The sequence below is a fragment of the Remersonia thermophila genome, chromosome 1 (assembly GCF_042764415.1).
Source record: "Remersonia thermophila strain ATCC 22073 chromosome 1, whole genome shotgun sequence".
Lineage (NCBI taxonomy): Eukaryota > Fungi > Ascomycota > Sordariomycetes > Sordariales > Chaetomiaceae > Remersonia > Remersonia thermophila.
Window position 1 is genome coordinate 3,143,461 of NC_092217.1, and position 14,631 is coordinate 3,158,091.

The window sequence follows — 14,631 nt, forward strand, 5'->3', positions numbered from 1 at the left end:
ATCAGCGTGCGGGATTGCATCTCAACCAACTTGGAATCTTTTTGTTGTCATAGATTTTGTAACCAGCCGCACTCCGATCTCAACAGCGTTGACCGCAGGCCCCTCCTTATGGCCATTGTTTCTTGCCTACACTCCCCTTGCTTTCTCCAACAGACGCTCGAACCACCATTTTGGGGCTCAAGGCCCTTCGATACGCTCTCGGATCCCCGGTGCCATGGGCCGTGGCCCAGAGAAGCGAACTCCAGATCCTGCAGGCCGTCGGAGCGCCGCAGTTACGTACTCTCATTCCCCCGTTCAATAACCCGTCGTTTCGTGTGTCTGAGATGCTCCAAGGTTTGTCGATAATCATCCACCTGACGCCCAGAATATCATTCCCCTAAACCCCCTTCCCAAACCCCGACCCGACCCTGTTTGTGGACTGAGAAGAATCCCAGGCGAGAAAAAGAGCCCATGCCTTCAGAGCGGTGATGCCATTCGCACCTCCATCGTCCCGCCACGAACCATGACACGCTCAGGCGTATGTCCTGGCCAGGTTGCGCAGGTACCAGTCCACCAGCTTGCGGCCCATCTTGGTCTCCGAGATGTGGATAATGTCCTGGAAGAACGAATCAGCTGAGCGGCCTCGCACAAAACTTGTACATGGTTGACTTACACCCTGCAGCGCGTAGTCGAGGTCGCCGATGTTGATGAGCTCACCCTCCAGAAGGCCACCCTCGGTCCAGCGCAGCTGCTTGGTGCGCTGCTTGTTGACGAGCAGCCACGAACGCAGCTCCTCGGGCTTGACGTCGAGGAAGCCGGCCAGCTTCTTGAGGTCCATGGTGGTGTAGAGGCGGAGGTACGACTTGACGGTCGGGCTCCACATGTTGGTCTTGACCTCCTCCATGAACACCGACAGGTGGTGGTCGATGGGGTCGGTGTTGTTCTCGGGCCTGTCGAAGTCCGGCGGGATGGGCGAGATGAACTTGGGGCAGGCGAGCTTGAAGAGCTCCTCGTAGACGGGGAGCGACTCGGGCCCGCCGCGCTGCAGCTTAAGCAGCTGGTCGCCGTACTTCTCGCGGAGCGCCACGTGGATGGTGTCGTCGAGGCGGGTCGGGTGGAAGGCGACGCAGATGGCGATCAGGGCAAGCATCTGGTCGTTCTTCTTGGTGATGGAGTCGTACTGGCTGTTCTTCTGGAAGTTCTTGGTCCGCGAGACGTAGACCAGGATGTGGCTGAACATGCGGATCGCGTCGGCGTAGCGGCGCATCATCATGTACGAGAAGCCCACGTAGTAGTAGGTGGTGAAGTGGGCCGCCATGACGCGGGCGAACATGGCCTTCTTGTTGAGCTCGATGTCGTCGAGCGTCTTGAGGGCCAGGCTGAAGTCGCCGAGCAGGCAGTGCACGCGCAGCAGGCCGATGATGGAGAAGTAGCCCAGCATGCGGTACAGGTTCTTGGAGCCGTAGGGCCCAGCGACGGTCATGGGGTCCTCGTTGCGCCGCATGGCGGCGAGCTGCTCGGTGATCTGGGACTTCTGGATCAACGAATAGAGCACGTTGAGCACGCTGTAGCAGCCCCAGGTGTTGGGGTTGTCGCGCAGGATCTGGGCCTCCTCCTCGTTCTTGCCTTCCCTCGCGATCCGAGCCCGGTAGGACGAGAAGGTGTTGAACTGGTAGATGAACTCATCGATCACATCCCACGCCCAGTAGTACTGCCAGGCGAAGTCAGCGGGCCGTCTCCAAGAAGGATCAAGGAGGGAGAGCAGAGCAGGCCAAGAAAAAAAAAAGGACTCACGGATGGCGGCTCAAGATCCACGGGCCCCTCCGAGTTGAGGATGTAGTGGAACAGCGAGCAGTAGTTGTCGTAGCTCTGGAACTTGGTCTCGAGGCTCGCCTGGAAGTCGAGCGGCTGGGCGGCCATGACGAGGCGGCCCTGGATCTCGTCGGCCTGGGCGGCGAGAGTAGCCTGGTCCAGCTCATCCAGGCCGCCCTCATACTGAACCTGCTCCTTGTAGTCGGCAACCAGGGCCTCCTCCTCAACGTCGCTGTCGTCGTCAATGGCGCGGGCGGGCGCCAGGCCGTTTTGGTAACTCATGTTGGATGCCTTACGTTGGGTCGTCGGTCGCCGTGAAGGATGGTAGGATCAAGCGATCGGTTGGGGCAGGGGGGAGGGCCGTTGCCTGTCGACTGTCCGGGCCTGCTAGCGGGTGGGCAGTGATTGTCGGAGGGAGGGAGTCTTTGTCGGGGTCGTCGGGTCCGTCGCCAAAGACCCGGAAATGCTTTGCTGGATTGGTGGGGCTTGGTTTTTTGTGGTCGAGGGGCCCGAACCAGGTGGATTTTCCAGCACGACATTTAGGGTTTGGGTTAAGTGCATAAGCAGAGCACCATAATGAATCATCCTTGCCAAGACCGGGCAACCAAGAGCAGACAGGCACCTCCGATGGCCTGTTCAACGCGAAGACCAACACATTCTGACTCCAAGAAATGGCGGGGCTCAAAATGCACCACGGAAACATCCCAGATGCGCCATGACTGCATGGTTTGCGCCACCCTGGTTTGCTGATTTTCCGGTCTGCGAACCTTGTGGCTTTCTGCTCTCCAAGGATACTGTGTAACTATAAATTCACTTAGCGAGTCTCGAGCATCCATGGTTGATGCTGCCCCTCCAAACATCCCACTTTCCCTCCTTGGCAGATCCGCCACTCGAACCCTTCCCCCCCGCGGTGCATCAAGTCCAGTGCAGCACGTCAGTGGGCTCCAGATAGGGATACTACACTGTATAAAACTGACGGCACTCAACTCCCGTCAGCCTGCCTCTCCCCTTTGAATACCTATCTTGTCCGGACAATCTCCCGTTCTCTTCCATTCACTCTTCTCCTTCAGTCACCACCAAGAAGATGCCAGTCGTCAGCCCAGAAAAGCTGGCACAGCTCCAGCAAAACGCTGATGATGTGCGGAATGTAAGTGACTGGTGTTTAGGTACCTTGGGGAGAACGACAAGAAAGAAAGGAGGAGAGAAAAAAACATCGGCTTGTTGACCATTGTAACTGACTCTTTCTTTAGATCTGCATCATGGCCCACGTGGTATGAAATCGTCCTAGCCCAGCCCTTGGCCTCGATGAGAATCTCACAATCCTCCCAGGACCATGGAAAGACGTCCCTGACAGACGCCCTCATTGCCACCAACGGCATCATCTCCCCGAAACTCGCCGGCAAGATCCGCTACCTCGACTCTCGGCCTGACGAGCAGCTCCGGGGTATCACCATGGAGTCATCAGCCATCTCGCTCTACTTCTCCATGCTGCGGAGGTCAAGTCCCGAGGCTACCCCTGAACCCAAGGAGTATCTTATCAACCTCATAGACTCGCCCGGCCACATCGACTTCAGCAGCGAGGTGTCGACGGCCTCGCGCCTCTGCGATGGAGCCGTCATCCTGGTCGACGCGGTGGAGGGCGTGTGCAGCCAGACCGTCACTGTGCTGAGGCAAACGTGGACCGAGAAGCTGAAGCCGCTCCTCCTCATCAACAAAATCGACCGCCTCGTTACCGAGCTCAAGATGACGCCAGGCGAGGCGTACATTCACCTTACCAAGATTCTGGAGCAGGTCAACGCCGTGCTCGGCAGCTTCTTCCAGGGCGAGCGCATGGAGGAGGACCTCAACTGGCGAGAACGCATGGAGGCCCGCGTGGCTGCCTCGGCCGCCAAAGAGTCCGCACTCGCCGACCAGCTGGCCGACTCTGGCGAGGTGCAGTTCCGCGAAATGGATGACGAGGAGCTCTACTTCGCTCCCGAAAAGAACAACGTCATCTTTGGCAGTGCCATCGACGGCTGGGCTTTCACCGTCCGGCAATTCGCCGGCCTGTACGAGAAGAAGCTGGGCATCAAGCGCAGCCTCCTCGAGAAGGTGTTGTGGGGGAACTACTACCTCGACCCGAAGACGAAAAAGGTTCTGGGGCAAAAGCATCTCAAGGGGCGGCCGCTGAAGCCGCTTTTCGTCCAGTTGGTGCTGGACCAAATATGGGCCGTCTATCAAGCAACCGTGGGCATCGACAGCGGAAAGGGAGATCCCGTCCTTCTTGAAAAGATCACCAAGTCCCTCAACATCACCATCCCGCCCCATATTCTCCGCTCGCGGGACCCCAAGCTTCTTCTCGCAGCTGTATTTGCACAGTGGCTCCCTGTGTCAGTCGCAGTCCTCGTCTCCGTTGTCGAATCTCTCCCGTCGCCGAGGGTTGCGCAGGCAGAGCGCTTCCCAACTCTCCTGGAAGATGTCCCAGGAGCTGATTACATCGACCCGAACGTCCGGGATGCCATCGTCTCATTCAAGCAAGGGCCGTCAGACCCTGTGGTTGCCTACGTCAGCAAGATGGTCTCGGTCAAGGAAAGCGAACTTCCGGAAAACAAGCGTCGGGGGCCGCTGAGCAGCGAGGAAGCGCGAGAGCTGGCCAGGAAAAAGCGCGCCGAGGCTGCTCGGGCACAAGGACAACAGGGAGACGACATGGATGCGCTGGCGTCAGCCTTCTCAGGCGCAAGCCTTGATCCCATTGCTCAGTACGAGGAGGAGAAGCAAACCGAGCCGGAGCATCTCATCGGCTTTGCGCGCATTTACTCAGGGAAGCTGTCCGTTGGCGACGAAATCTACGTCCTCCCTCCCAAGTTCACCCCCGCGCAGTCGCGTGCCGAGCCGGTGCCGAAGAAGATCAAGGTAACAGCGCTCTACATGATGATGGGCCGCGGCCTGGAAGCCCTCGAGACGGTCCCCGCCGGCGTGGTGTTTGGCATTCGCGGCCTCGAAGACAGCGGGATTCTCAAGTCGGGCACCCTCTGCAGCCAGATCGAAGGCGCCGTCAACATGGCAGGTATCGGGGAAATGCACGGCCGCCCCATCGTGCGCGTGGCCTTGGAACCTGCCAACCCAGCCGATCTGGACAAGATGATCAAGGGCCTCCAGCTCCTTGTCCAGAGCGATCCGTGCGCCGAGTACGAGCAGTTCTCTAGCGGCGAACATGTGCTGCTAACGGCTGGCGAACTGCACCTCGAGCGATGCCTGACGGATCTGCGCGAGAGGTTCGCAGGCTGCGAAATCCAGCGCGGCGCGCCCATCGTTCCTTACCGGGAGACCATAGTTCGTGCTGAGGAGATGCGGCCACCAGCCAACAAGGAATTGGGGCGTGGTGTCGTTGTTGGCGTGACGAGTTCCAAGCAAGTCACCATCACGCTCCGCGTGCGGCCTCTCCCGAAAGACGTGGCGGACTTCCTCGTCAAGAATTCCGGGAGCGTCAAGCGCTTGTACTCCGACCGCAAGGCTGCCGAGCAGCGCGAAAAGGATGCCGCATCGTCATCGTCCGAACCGGGCACGGCCACCGAGAACGGCACATCGCAGGAGGAGGCGGTTGAGGCGGACGAAGATATCGCATCCGCCCGCATAACCCTTTCTGCTGATGAGCTCGGCAAACAGCTCCAGTCAGCCTTTGACAAGGAAAAGGACCGCCTGGACTCGTGGAAAGGCATCATCAACCGCATCGCGGCCTTTGGCCCGCGCCGGACAGGCCCGAACCTGCTCATCGATGCAACCAAGGACCAGGTCCTCCCCAAGGCCTTCCAAACCGCAAGCAATAACAGCAGCGTCCCATCGGCCGCCGATGCACTAAGCGCTCACCACTTCTCGGACAAGATCACGTATGGGTTCCAGCTAGCCACGCAGCACGGTCCGCTCTGCCAGGAGCCCGTTCAAGGCATTGCCGTCTTCATCGAAGACATCTCCGTTGCCGCTCCCGAGGGAAGCGGCGAAGACGCCCCGGCCATCTCAGCCCGCGACCGGCTGGGCCGCCTGACGGGCGAGGTGATCAAAACCGTCCAGCAGTCCATCCACAAGGGCTTCCTCGACTGGTCCCCGCGGCTGATGCTAGCCATGTACTCGTGCGAGATCCAAGCGTCAAGTTCGTACCCCAACCAACCTCCCCCTCCCCCTCCCCCCCTTTCCACTTCCCGATCTTCCTCCTCCCGATGCACCATACGCACGTGTAAACTAACCTCCTCTTCCCCCTCCCGCAGCCGACGTCCTCGGCCGAGTTTACGACGTCCTCACCCGTCGGCGCGGTCGCGTCCAATCCGAAGCCATGAACGAGGGCACGCCCTTCTTCACCATCCAGGCCCTGCTGCCGGTGGCCGAGTCGTTCGGATTCGCCGACGACATGCGCAAGCGCACCTCGGGCGCGGCCCAGCCGCAGCTCGTCTTCGCCGGGTTCGAGGCCCTCGACGAGGACCCCTTCTGGGTGCCGTTTACGGAGGACGACCTCGAGGATCTCGGCGAGTACGGCGACAGGGAGAACGTGGCGAAGCGTTACATGGACGGCGTCAGGAAGAGAAAGGGGCTGCTGGTCGAGGGGCGGAACGTGGCGACGGATGCGCAGAAGCAGAAGACTCTGAAGCGGTGACGGAGCAGGCTCTTCTCTGCGTTGTCGAGGCTGGGATGGAGCGGACGGACGGGATGGTTGATGGCCGAGATGCTGTGGGGTGGGAGAGCAGAGTTCGAAGTTGGTTGATCAATGCAACGAGCAGGATAACCGTGTGTGTGTGTGTGTGTGTGTGTGTGTGGATGGGTGGGTGTAGGTGTGTCATGGGTATATCGTCACTTTCCAGGCCTTCCTATTCTATTTTCACCATTGAAAAGGAGAGCATGAGGTTCGCACGCACAAAGATGCATTTTGCTTGCCTACCATAGATGGTTTCCACCGGTCTAACTAAGCACAGCCGGAAGAGAAAGAAAGCTCAGGTATTTTGAGCTCTGGCTGCTCGCAGGACAAACAAGAGAGAAAGGACACCAATTCCAAAGACAACCTGGCGCAGACCATGGTCGTTATCGTTGTCTAGTGGTATAGAGCAACTCCGTCTGCCGCACAACCAGCAGCCCCAAGAAGAGAACCACCCGCGCAACTACAACGCCACAGGGCATGTCGAGCGGTGGGCGGGCGACCCGATCACCCAGAAAGCAGCCAACCATGATGACGATCGGTATCATATGAAACAGAACGAGAAGCAAATAGCAGGAATCCGCATTTGTTTTCAGGGGACACTGCCTTCAAATACCCCTCCCCCCTCCCTTCCCGTCCATATCTATCTGCCTTGATTGCGCCGTCCCAGGATCGAGATTGTGCCAGACTGAACAAAAAAAAGAGCAAAGAAAAAAAAAAGAATAAGAAACAAAAAACACATGTTGCCCATGACGATCGTGCTGCCGCGACCCAACCATGCGGCCCAGCAACCACCACCACTACATCAAGGACAGGCCCAGACTAAAAAAAAGAGAGGGCCTCCCCTCCCCAACGTCATGTCGTCGTCGAGAAATGCGTGCCCAGCGTTCCGTGCATAACGTCATGGCGAACGTCGCAAATAAAGAGAGGAAAAAAAAAGCATGCTTTTTGTAGCACAGCCCTAGCGAGCCTCACGTCAAGCTGAAAGGAACAGATGAAAAGTGGAAATGGTCGTCATGTGCGCGCCAGGCGCCCGCTCGAGAGAAGGTGGAGAAGTCGAGGGTAAAGAGCGGAGGAGGTTCATTGTCGTGGAAGGATGGCGGGCGTGTCAAACGCGGTTCAAGCGACACGGCATGTCGCTTGAGAACGTTGACCACCCCAGGCTATCCAAGCCGATGGCGAAAACGGTGGCGGGTGGCGGAGCAGAGAGAGCGCAAGGTCGCAATGACAGAGGAGGCTGTCGGAAGAGATCAACAACGAGACTTCACCACAAGTTGCGCGGGGTCCAGTCTCTTGAAGATGTGACGATGGGATTGCGGATGCGCGGAACCGCTGGATTGGCACCCGGGCGATCCTAAACCCGGTTGTTCGCGCGGCGGCCGTTCTTGACCGTAGTCCATCCCTCCTCCTCCTGGGACTCAGCCGGGGCCTTCTCCACCGTGGGAGTAGGCGGGGCGGCCTGCTGTTGTTGTTGGGCCGGGCCGCTGCCGTTGGCGCGGGGCGGACGCGCCGAGTCCCGAGGGCCACGAGCGGGACCGCCGCGGCGAGGACCAGCAGCGCCACGGGGCGGGCCACGCGGCTCGGCGCCGGCTGTCGCCCTCCAGTTGGTGTTCTCAAAGGCGCGCGACTTGGGGGCGTCCTGAGGCTCGCGGCTCCGGATGGGGAGCTTCTGGCCGCCGGCCGGCTCGGCAGCGGCGGTCTCCTTCGGAGCGCTCGCAGCGGCCTCTTCGGCGGCGGGCTTGTCGCCGTTGGCCTCCTTGGCTTCCGCGGCGGCGGCGGCGGCGGCGGCGGCAGCGGCGGCCTTCTCGGCAGCCTCAGCGGCCTCCTTCTCGGCCTTCTCGGCCGCCTCCTTGGCAGCGGCTTCCTTAGCTAACCGCTCCTGCTTAGCCTTCTCCTCGGCCTCCTGCTTCTCGCGGAGACGCTTTTGCTCCACCTCACGTTCCCTCGCGGCGGTGTCGATGGGGCGCGCCGCACCGAAGGGGTTCGGCTTGGAGCTGGAAGTGACAGGGGCGGCGGGAGCGTCGGTAGACTCCGAAACGGTCCGCTTGGCGAGGTTCAGCCTGGGGCGGCCCGCAGGGGCGGCAGCGGCCGGGACGGGCGAGGCCGGGGCCTCGCTGCCCTCACGGGATTGACCGGGCGACTTGATCGAGTCGGGGCGCATCTTGGCACGCCAGTTCGACTCGCTCTCCGCGGCCGTGGGCGCGCGCTCCGGACGGTCAGCGAACTCGCGGCGAGGCGGGCGGGAGCCAGAGCTCTCCTGGCGATCGCCGGGGCCCCAGGCAGCAGGAGACGCCCGGCGGTTGCCGCGATATGACTCGGACCTGCGGTCCATGTTCCGGGAGCGGGAGCCATCCCGGGACTCGGGAGCCTCTGGGGAGATGGGCGAGAGAGGACCGCGCCTCTCCCAGTTGCTGAAGTCGCGCACCTTGCCATCGTCGGCGGGCTGGAACTCGCGACGGCGCTCGCCAAAATCGGGGCGGGGCCTGTCACCACCGCGCGGGGGGAGATCGGTAAGGGGGCCACGGCGGACGCCCCAGTCAAGTTCGCGGGCGGGCTCTGACCGGTGGAAGTCGCCCCTCGCTGATGGAAAGAGTCAGTCGCCTGCGGGTGCAGATCCGGGAGCGCGGCCTGGGTAACTTACGGGGATCGGCAACCTTGATGCGAATGGGACGGCCCTCGAAGACCTGGCCATCGCGGGTGAGGGCGGTCTTGAGGTCGTCAACGGTGGCAAACTCGGCGTAGGCGAAGCCCTTGGGCTGGTTGTCGCGATCCTTGATGATGCGAACGTTCACGACGTTGCAGTCGCCGAAGAATTCGGTGACCGTCTCGGTGGTGGCGTCGTAGGACAGATTTCCGAGGTGAGCGGTGAAGGGGGGCTTGTCGGGGAGCTGCTGGGGCAGGTTGTCGCGGATCGAATGATATCCTTGAAAAAAAAAACAAAGGTCTGTTAGCCTCGACGCTCGAAGAAAGGCGAGGAAACATGATAAAAGAGCGTACCACGGTCACCGCCGGTGCTGTATGAGGTGGTTTGCCGGGGACGATCACCAAAAGGAAGGGCTTGGGTGCCTAAGGTGGTTCATCAGTACCAGCGTCGGGACGATCCATCAATCGGGTCCGTTGTGGCTCGAAGGTGCATACCGGTAGCTGCGGGAGGGAGGGACAATGTCAGCATATCAAGCTCAAATTAACACCGCGCAGAGCTGCATTAAGCGTAGTGACTTACGGAGTGTGTCCTCAACTTCATCAGCCCACGAGCTGACACCTCCAGAGCCGAATGCTGCATTTCATCAGGTCAGCCCGCCGTTCAAGCCAGCGAACCCCATCCGTCGATGGCGGGGCTGGGGGGGTTAGGAGGGGGGGAGAATGAACGTACCATCGGACTGGAAGAACTCGTTCAGGGTAAACTTTTGAACTTCCTTTTTCTTGGGTGCTGCAATGCACAGGTTGTATGTCAGCGATCACGGCGCCACGGCTTGGAGGTGAGGGAGGGACCAGCGAGCGGTGCTGAGGAGGGGTTCGGCAAGCAAGAAGAAGGGTTTGGCGGGGGGAGAGGGCCAGCGGTCGGGCGGTCGGGCGAGGGATGCAGGCGGTGAAGACGTACCCATGATTGCGGTTTCGTTCTCTCAGCAAGAAAACGACGATGGTCAATGGGTTGTGGAGGGTGCAGAGACCAGGTGGTGTTCAACTCGTATAGTTGTCCGGTTGACGGAGAAAAAGGTGGGTGGGCGGGCGTGAAGAGGAAAGAAACCAAGTTTCGCGTCCCTCAGGCGCACCGACCAACAGGATTGACGTTTTTGATTTTTTTTCTCTCCGCGCGAACCCGGCCAGGACGTGTGCCCAGGGTCAGAAAAGTTTATGTGGGGCTTTCCCAGGGTTAACGGCCGACTCCCGGGATCTGCGCTAGCCCCCTCTGGGACTAGCCTCGTGCTAACCCATTTCCATCCGCACCGTAAAGAGCTCCCCCCCACCAATCTTCATCATCTTTTGGTCATAGACAAGTCTTGAGGGCCGCATCTTAGATGTGGCTGCAGCTACCCGATCCACGCACGTACCAGAAGCACAACCTCGCAATCTCTTTGGTATCCCCGTGATAGTGAGACAAGTGCTTTTTTGGTCGTTTTAAGCTTGCATTCATCCGTCACAATGAAGAGAATCTTGGGCCCAAAGCCCAGCGAAGACACAGCAATATCAGATGCTGCTGGTAGCTCGGACTCACCAACATCACAACAACAGCAAACACCACCACAATCCGTACCATCTTCTACATCAACCTTATATAAGGGGCAATTACCTCCGCTGGAGCTGTCGAGCATCCTTGTCCCGTCCCTCAAGGTGGGAGCCACAGCTGGTAATGCCTCTCGCTGTCCTTCCATGCTACGTTGGCTTGCCCCTAACACAAGCTCCCAGGAGCGTGTGGTGCCTTTCTTGGAGCAGCTGCCGGCATCATCCGGTCGGCCCCCGTGATTCTATTCTCGGGCGTTGCCGGAGTTCAATGGTTCACACTGGGCACGAGCTATTATGGTGAGTTGCGCCTTTTTCGCCCCGCGAAGCCTGGCGATTAACTCGGCATCACCCAGGGGCCCGGCAGGTTGGCTTGCACTACTTTAAGCACGGCGAGCAGCCAAGCCCGAGGGAGAAGGTCAAGGCGAGCGCCGTTGCAGGCGGCGTTGCCGGATCATTAGGCGGCTTGCTACGTAGGTCCTCCACTGGCAACGTTTTACAAGCGTCTTCTCGCTGATCCCTCCTGCAGGTGGCCCACGAAATATCATCCCCGGCGCTCTGGTACTCTCGCTGTTGGGAGCCGGAGGTCAGGCCGTCATCAACAGGCGCGAGGCGACGGCGCCCGCTCCCAAGAAGGAGGAACCCGAACCTACCCCCAGCAACAAGTGGTGGTCGCGCTGGAGCCCCATCACTCGCCTCTCAGACGAAGACTATGCAGGCATTCTCGAAGAGAGGATCCTTCAGCTCGAAGCGGACATTGCGCTTGTGGACGATCGCATCAAGGAGATTCGCGAGTCCGAGAAACACGCGAAGGACGTGGCGTCCCCTGGGACCTCGAATGGAAATCCGTCGACTTCGTCGAAATCCTGATGAGTCCCAGCCGCCGGCCAGTTTCGGAAACCAGGTCCATGCCTGATTTTTCAGGGAGAGAAAATGCATGCTTGTTTTAAGAGACATGCACACCGACGGGTACTTTTGAATCTTCTGGCGACTTTGAGACCGAGGGGGATGCTGGGGATGACAACAGACCCCCGTAAAGTGTCGCAGCCCTCGGAGCACGTCTTTTCTTCGCAGAACTTGTCACAGCCGTCGCATACGCAAAATTCCGGTGAAAGCAAAGAGATCCACAATCGAATTTTGCTATTTGTTTGCTCTTTTTTTTTTTTTTTTTTTTTTTTTTTTGACAAAAAAAGAGCGAGAAAAAAACATACAGCACCCGGCATTCGCTGGTCGTCACCGACCCAACTACTACTCGGGCCCTCACAAGCTTAACTAGGGGAGAGCGGACGGGATCCCGTGCTTTCTTGTGGGTATGGCCGTATGTATCAGCACATGTCGCAGCGCGGATTTAACAAGGCCGGTCCTGGGGTGGAATGCTGTTGGTGAGGTCAACGCAGCAACTACATAAACTCCCCTGACCAGCCAACTGTGGGCCGGCCTTCCGGAAGGTTGGATATTGCACAACCCATACAAGTCGCGATGGCGGCGGGATGCCGAAGGAAAAAAAACGGCCCCGTTGCCAAACATGGGTAGTTATTGTGATCGGTCAGCCAGCGGACAATCCGACGAGGCAGAGAAGAATGCCGAAACTTGAGGGATGTGAGGGGGGCGTTCCCGAGATAGATCACATGTACTTGGACACACAACCGCTCAAGTCGTTACTCCGTGATGTCTTCAGAAACCCCTTCCGTCAGGGTACGTAGCTATGCCTGGCCCGGCTACGACCACATGAACGAGCAGCTCTGACGCGGAGGTCGATCCTGGTATCGTTTCGACCTTGGCTCTCTCCCTTTGGCCCGGCAAAGCAGATGGCTAGCAGCCAGCTGCCGACAAGCAGGCCGAGGGTGAGGCTCACGGACCCCGTGACTCCTCCTACGGGCGCACCAACATGGCCAGTCTGCAAGACAGGGTGTGAAGCAGTGAACTTGGTGTTTTTTTCTCTCTTATGCCCACAGTACCAGAAGAAAGTGCATAAGTGGGAGGCGGAGAATTTGCCGACCGTGACCACCACCACCGGACTACCACCAAGCCTAGGTCAGCAGAATCAGCATTCTAGTTCGCTCGACTCTGGCTAACACCTCATCCCTCCCATTTCTATCCCAGTCTCACTTGAGTTTGATGTCATCCCAGCTCGAGTCCTTAAATGCTTAGCTTGTAGCGCTGTTGATAAGAAGAACCCGTTATGGTCCCGACTTCAAAGAGGGCATGCTCTTGTTATTTGCGGACGGGCCCAACGTCATCGCAGTTGGATCGCAGAGATACTTGGTCCTACTGTGTACAAGCACAATGTCCCGTTGCCGTCCACTCACTGAGTACCGTTTCGGGGCTTGTACGATCGGCCGATCCCGTCCCGTCCCTCCACGACCAACGCGTCCCGGCGGGATTCTCCCGTGGGCAGAGGGTCCTGCATGGCAGTAACCGTCAACGTTATGCAGGACATTCATTGCATCAAGAAGCACTGTAGCAATGTCGATGACGTGCGTCTCCGGTTGCTAGGTCGGCGGGGAGGGGGCATATGGGGCGCCTTTGCCGGCCGGGATCTGCATGGTGTCCGGACAAGAGCTTGGCTCCCGTCTTGGTTCGGGCTTTGCAGCCGCCCGAGGCCGGTTGACCCTTGGCATTTGGGCTCAACCTGTGTGGGGTGGAACAGTGTTGTGCGGCCCGTCTGTCGCATATGTTTGTCTTGTCTCGCTGTTGAGACCTTATCCCGGTCCCATCATCTCAACGCTCGAAGCGAATGTTAGGCGAGCTGAGTACGTCCGTGGTAGCTGGAGAGACTTGATTCTTGAGCTTGCAAGGGGACTCGGTCGGCCCAACACGTTCAAACTGGGCCCGCATCGTCTGCGCATCAATGTTTATGAGGGTAGTTATCTTGGGGGTAGTCAGGCTTGGTTGGTTGTCATGGAAATAGTACTGCGTCTGTAGTGATGTACCCTCCCCCCGACGCTTCCGACGCTGCTTCAGCTGCTCAGGTACCTGGATTCCAGGCCCACAGGGGATATCTGGCTTGGCCCAGGGGAATCTTTGAAGACATCCACGGCCCGACCCCTGATGGCCTGTCCCTGGTTTTGCCCCTCGGAAAAGAAATCCGCCCTTGTGCGGTTGGGTGCTTGCATCGAGCGTTCCTTGGCACCTTTGTACTAGCACACCCGGCCAGCCATGCAAATCCGCCAGGTACCTACCACAGCAGGGCATCAAGAACCGAATTGCCTTCAAAGGAACATCTTGTCCGTCGATTGGCATTGAGACATTGGGGGTTGCAAGGCGAAGTGAGCTCCAAGCCAGGCGACGCGGGATCTGCGCTGTCAAGAGGGGGCTAGGCCCGAAATGGCTCGCTATAGTAGGGGCCTCCTGTGTTCGCTGGTGGGGGTTGGAGGGGCCCGTCATCTCCCAGGAGGATAAATCGACCGTGTGCCTGGGCTTGGCACTTGGAAAGCAACCCTTCTTGGACACTCCCCTGGAATGGAGCGAGCGAATGATCAACTGGTTGGCTTTCGGTAGGAGAAAACAAAGGGGGTGACAAAAGAAAAGAAGGGGGGGAAAGTCTGGGAAAGAAAAAAACGAGATGACGCTGAAGAAAAAAACAAGGGAGGACCGAGCGAAGAGAGGAAGGAAAGCAGGAAAGAAAGAAAGTGGCTACCTAGGTCATAGTGTACGAAGTAGCTCGGGTAGGTGTGTTTTGGTTACAAAACTCCCCCCAAAACGAGGAGTCGATTGACCTATCGAGACGGGAATTGCACAGTTCTTTTATGCAGCTTTGCCGTCTCCGGGGAATTTGGACCCGGTCCTTTGGATTCCCTCCACGCCTCATTTCCTTGGCGCGATTCCCCCAGCTTTCGTGTCCTCCCTTTTGTGCCCCTTCGTCCTCCCATCCCCGATCGCTGTGAACCTCCTGGACGACGATACGCTCCGTGGCTCTGTTCTGCGCTGTCGCTGTTCATCTATATCTCGCTCAGCCC

The 14,631-nt window shown here is 58.9% G+C and overlaps 4 protein-coding genes across 4 annotated transcripts; 2 read left to right on the forward strand and 2 right to left on the reverse strand.

Annotated features, from left to right (window-relative positions):
* Window positions 1-511: 511 nt before the first annotated feature.
* On the reverse strand, window positions 512-2,073 carry VTJ83DRAFT_882 (uncharacterized protein; the record flags this gene model as incomplete). The annotated part of the gene is made up of 3 exons (XM_071014574.1): window positions 512-595; window positions 653-1,690; window positions 1,774-2,073. 3 exons carry the CDS (start codon window positions 2,071-2,073, stop codon window positions 512-514), a joined length of 1,422 nt encoding a protein of 473 aa, XP_070870235.1.
* An 802-nt stretch (window positions 2,074-2,875) lies between these two features.
* Window positions 2,876-6,415, forward strand: VTJ83DRAFT_883 (uncharacterized protein; the record flags this gene model as incomplete). Its single annotated transcript, XM_071014575.1, has 4 exons — window positions 2,876-2,938; window positions 3,042-3,062; window positions 3,121-5,917; window positions 6,033-6,415. The coding sequence occupies 4 exons, from the start codon at window positions 2,876-2,878 to the stop codon at window positions 6,413-6,415; spliced, it is 3,264 nt and encodes a 1,087-aa protein (XP_070870236.1).
* Window positions 6,416-7,805: 1,390 nt separating this feature from the next.
* VTJ83DRAFT_884 (uncharacterized protein) lies at window positions 7,806-10,056 on the reverse strand (the record flags this gene model as incomplete). Its single annotated transcript, XM_071014576.1, has 7 exons — window positions 7,806-9,031; window positions 9,093-9,374; window positions 9,449-9,517; window positions 9,590-9,595; window positions 9,675-9,728; window positions 9,825-9,881; window positions 10,053-10,056. The coding sequence occupies 7 exons, from the start codon at window positions 10,054-10,056 to the stop codon at window positions 7,806-7,808; spliced, it is 1,698 nt and encodes a 565-aa protein (XP_070870237.1).
* Window positions 10,057-10,594: 538 nt separating this feature from the next.
* On the forward strand, window positions 10,595-11,542 carry VTJ83DRAFT_885 (uncharacterized protein; the record flags this gene model as incomplete). The annotated part of the gene is made up of 4 exons (XM_071014577.1): window positions 10,595-10,799; window positions 10,859-10,972; window positions 11,029-11,145; window positions 11,202-11,542. The coding sequence occupies 4 exons, from the start codon at window positions 10,595-10,597 to the stop codon at window positions 11,540-11,542; spliced, it is 777 nt and encodes a 258-aa protein (XP_070870238.1).
* Window positions 11,543-14,631: the final 3,089 nt, after the last annotated feature.